The sequence below is a fragment of the Octopus bimaculoides genome, chromosome 12 (genome assembly GCF_001194135.2).
Source record: "Octopus bimaculoides isolate UCB-OBI-ISO-001 chromosome 12, ASM119413v2, whole genome shotgun sequence".
Classification (NCBI taxonomy): Eukaryota; Metazoa; Mollusca; class Cephalopoda; order Octopoda; family Octopodidae; genus Octopus; species Octopus bimaculoides.
Genome location: NC_068992.1, coordinates 56,232,063 through 56,236,263, shown reverse-complemented (window position 1 = coordinate 56,236,263; position 4,201 = coordinate 56,232,063). Strand labels below are relative to the sequence as shown.

At 37.1% G+C, this 4,201-nt stretch overlaps 1 protein-coding gene across 1 annotated transcript in view; it reads right to left on the bottom strand.

Moving 5' to 3' along the window:
• Positions 1-698: 698 nt before the first annotated feature.
• LOC106884395 (A disintegrin and metalloproteinase with thrombospondin motifs 16) overlaps positions 699-4,201 on the bottom strand; it is a 23,736-nt gene continuing 20,233 nt past the window's right edge. The window contains exons 2-3 of the mRNA XM_052972051.1: positions 924-1,358; positions 699-805 (exon numbers count right to left, since the gene is read on the bottom strand). Coding sequence (XP_052828011.1) covers positions 699-805; positions 924-1,358 — 542 coding nt within the window. The remainder of the gene's footprint in view (positions 806-923; positions 1,359-4,201) is intronic.

The window sequence follows — 4,201 nt, the reverse complement described above, 5'->3', positions numbered from 1 at the left end:
TATATATATATATATATATATGTATATATGTATGTATGTATGTATGTATGTATGTATGTATATACATGTGTGTGCATGTGTATGTGTGGATATATATAAATCATCTGGAAGGTTATCGTATAGAGTGCAGTGAATATTTTGTCGCCTAAATTACGCAAAAATGAAAATAACAATGACATCTCATTTTAACATATATTTACCAAGATTGTATGAAAATATCTAGAAATACTAAAAAGTAATTGTATTCAATAAAATCGCCATTTGTTACAACTACGGCCTCCAGACGACTTTGAAATCTCCTGCAACTCTTCTGGACCGTCTCTTTGCTTATGTTGGTGAATGCTGCCATAATTCTTGCCATTAGCTCATCTTTGGTGTTACAAGAAGTTTTGTTGGTCTCTCGCTCAACTGCGCCCCACACATAATAATCAAGGGGGTTGCAGTATGGGGAGTTATGTGGCCAAATGTTAGGGGTGATGTGGTGGGCAGAAATTGTCAGATAGCCATGATTGGGTTCTCCTGCTTGTGTGGCATGGTGCAGAATCCTGTTGCCAGATATAGGGTGTTCCAGCAGCCACCTCCTTGACCCAAGGCAGTACTACTTCCGAGGCTGTGCAGGAAGATAAATGGCGGCATAACGTCGCCATCAATACTGATCACTCCAAACACCATGGGATTGACTGGATGTTTGATGTTTATCACTCTCGTCTTAGCAAACAAGAACAATTGACGCAATAAGCAAGAACAGCTGATGTCGTAAACATGAACTTACGCATTAAACAAGAAGAATTGTAGTAAACATTATCTGACGCAGTAAGCAAGAACAAATGATTTAGTAAACAACTGAATGATATAGTATGGAAGAATAATTGACATTGTAAACAACAAGTGGCGTAGTAAATAGCAATACATGTAGTACTCACCATGTTTAGGGACAAATGATGGTGTGCACATTTTGTCCCAGTGTACACAAAATCTCTTATCAAACACGGGTTTCTTTGCGTCTGTTTCTCTCTTATTGTCTACCCATATTCTTGTTTGAAGTCCATTACCACATTTTGAAGAACATTTTGTCCATGCCGACCAATGTCCATGACATTTTGAACCTATACAAGTCTGTGAGCTTTTCACTCTTTCTTCTTCTAATTCTTCAGCTGTTGTCTTTGGGGATAGTCTCGGTTTGACGTAACAATCAAAATGATAATTGATGCATTTCTTCATTTTGTACCAAGTTCCTTTATTTTTGGCGCAACTTAAAGCTCTAATTCGCATACCCGTTCCACATGACGACGAGCATATGCTCCATTCTGAGATATATGAACATCCGGGAAATACACCTTCTGTTATATAGACTATACCTATCAAAAGAATAAATAAGCATAAGAAAATATCAGAAAATTGAGAGTGCGAGAAATTGACGGAATCGTTAATGTTTTATGCTATATTTTCTAGCGCTCTGAGTTCAAATCCCACCGAGGTCAAATTTATCTTCCATGCTTCAAGGAAGTACTCGCCCTTCTCTCTCCACACTACTTTTCTCTCTCGCGCCGTTGCATGCGCGGTATAGCTACATTGTGCGGTGAGAAGAGTCATAGAGAAGTTTCTGCAGCATCGACTTCTCCAGAAATAGTCATGGCGTGAGCGAGGAGTTAATAACGGTGAGAGGGTATCCTCGTTGGGAGAAGTAGTAAGCCATGAGTTGGGATTGTGTCTCAAAGTCATAGTCATCATTACAGAGCCGGTGAAGACAGAGTAACTGAAAGTAAGGGATGGACAGTTTGATGTAGATAGAGTAGAGAGGGGAGGAGAAATTGAGATAGGAGTGAGAGGCTGTGAGTTTGTAGTGGATGAAGGCTGTAAAAGAGGAGTGGTGGATTGTGACAAAAACGTCAAGAAAGGTGATGGTGTTGAAGTGCAACTATAGAGATAAAAATTCAAGGAAATATGTACCAGCAGATCACCGGGCTCGATCCTATCGACTGCCCCCACCGCTAAATTTCAGCACTTGTGCCTATAGTAGAAAGGATATTAAATTAGATCTTTCATTATTTTTCGCTGCTACTATCTTCTAACCTGTTACATCGAGTTGTATGTGTGCGTGTGTATGTATAAATGTATGTGTGTTTGTATGGCTATTTGTGGACATGCATGAATTAATGTTCGGTTTAAGTGATGATTTTGAATACATATTTACTAATGTCGAAAGAATCTATTATGTATAGTGTTTGACTGTGACTTCGAGAGTATAAATTTGAAGTCATCACAACATACACTCCACCTCAAGGTTAAAAGAGACTTTGAACTTTCGATTTAGTTTCCTTCGTCAGATTATAAGATACATTTGGGTTTCCAAACTTAATATACATTTTAGTTTGCTTTGAGAGTGGCGCAATATTCTACCACACCCAATCTGCAACCTCATTACTTCATTCACAAGATGAACCAAAAAGTATATATAACGGCCCGAAAAACTAATTCTGTTTTACAGTCCGACATGCACGACTATGAAGATACTTTGAAGCCACTGTCACCATTTTCCTTGTAGAAATAAAATATATATGATATTCTACTGAAAGATATCGAGCATAAGTGATCCTTCAATTAATATTTGACCGTTATATATAAAACTATACAGAAAAACAAACATTAATACATTCATACGAGTGTATATACATAAGTATGTATACATACGTGTGTGTGAGTGTGTGTGTGTGTGCATATATGTATGCATATATATACACGTGTGTATGAGTGTATGTATGTATATTTATATATGTATATGTTATGATTATTGGAAAATCCATTGCTTCAAAGTAAAATACCGTCTCATCTCTGGCGGCTGTTCTCGGTTTTAATTTTCCAAGAGCCGCAATAAAATTATTGCTCAACAAATGCATTGACTCCTCCATTTCTTTCAGGTATTGAACTGAGTACACTAAACCTATACTGATGTGTGCGTATGTGTGTACATTTGAGAGCATACGTGTGTGTGTGTGTGTGTGTGTGTGTGTGTGTGTGTGTTTGTGTGTACTATAACCAAGCTGAAAACCTCAGTTTCTCAGCTAAATGGCAATGAAGTATCATAGCTTCTATGTACATAATAATATGCATCATATTAATATTATATTGTATATAGATATATATATATATATATACATACACACACACACACACACACACACAAACATGAACACAAAGTGAGAATTTTCCTCTATGGCAAACTACACTGAAAAGCCTTTTCGGATTCTCATATATCCCAATTAATCTACAGTTTATATAAATAGATGTGTGTGTATACATGAGTGTGTGTATGTGTGTGTGTGCATGTACGTATATACATACATATGCATATATATGCGACGGACTTCTTCCATTTCTTCGACTAGAGCCCGGGGCTATTGTAGTAGACACTTGCTCAAAGAACCCAGCAGTGGCACTGAACTGAAAATCATGTGGTTGAGAAGCAAAATTCTTACCACACAGACACGCCTGCTTACTATTTTCAGCCATTCTATAGCCTATACGGTTACAGATTGTTGAAACGCCTACTACACGGTTGGCATTCTACAGAATATAGTTGTTGGCAAACGGTTGCTGTGACAGAGAATTGGTCTTTGCATTACTGGAATTGCGACAAAAGATTCCAATACTTGGTTTCTGTGTATTTATTTCTATATATTTCTATATTTGAGTGCATGTGTGTATTGTGCATGTGTGTGTTGTGCATGTGTGTGTTGTGCACGTGTGCATGTATATGTGTTTGTGTTTGTGTATGTGTGCGCACATTTGTCTATATGTGTGTATTAGTCACTGTATCATACTCCTGAAGCAATACTACAAACGCTCACATATGCACACATTTATATGTATGTATGTATATCTATATATATAAAAATGAGAATGTGTGTCTGTCTGTCTGTCTGTCTGTCTGTGTGAATCCCTAAAACTCGAGAACTACGCAACCAATTTCATTCAAATTTTACACATCCTTTACTTAGGGTTCCAGTTGTGTTTTAGTCAAAAAAAATTTTTAACTTCTTGCAGAGTTCGAGCCCACGGCAACATAATATCTCCTCCACTATTTAAGTATTACGTGTCAAAAGTGAAACAAAAACACTCATGTCAAATACTTTCACTTTAAAAATGAAACTATTCCACTAACTGAAACAATCACATTTCGATACTGTAATGGCAGATACTT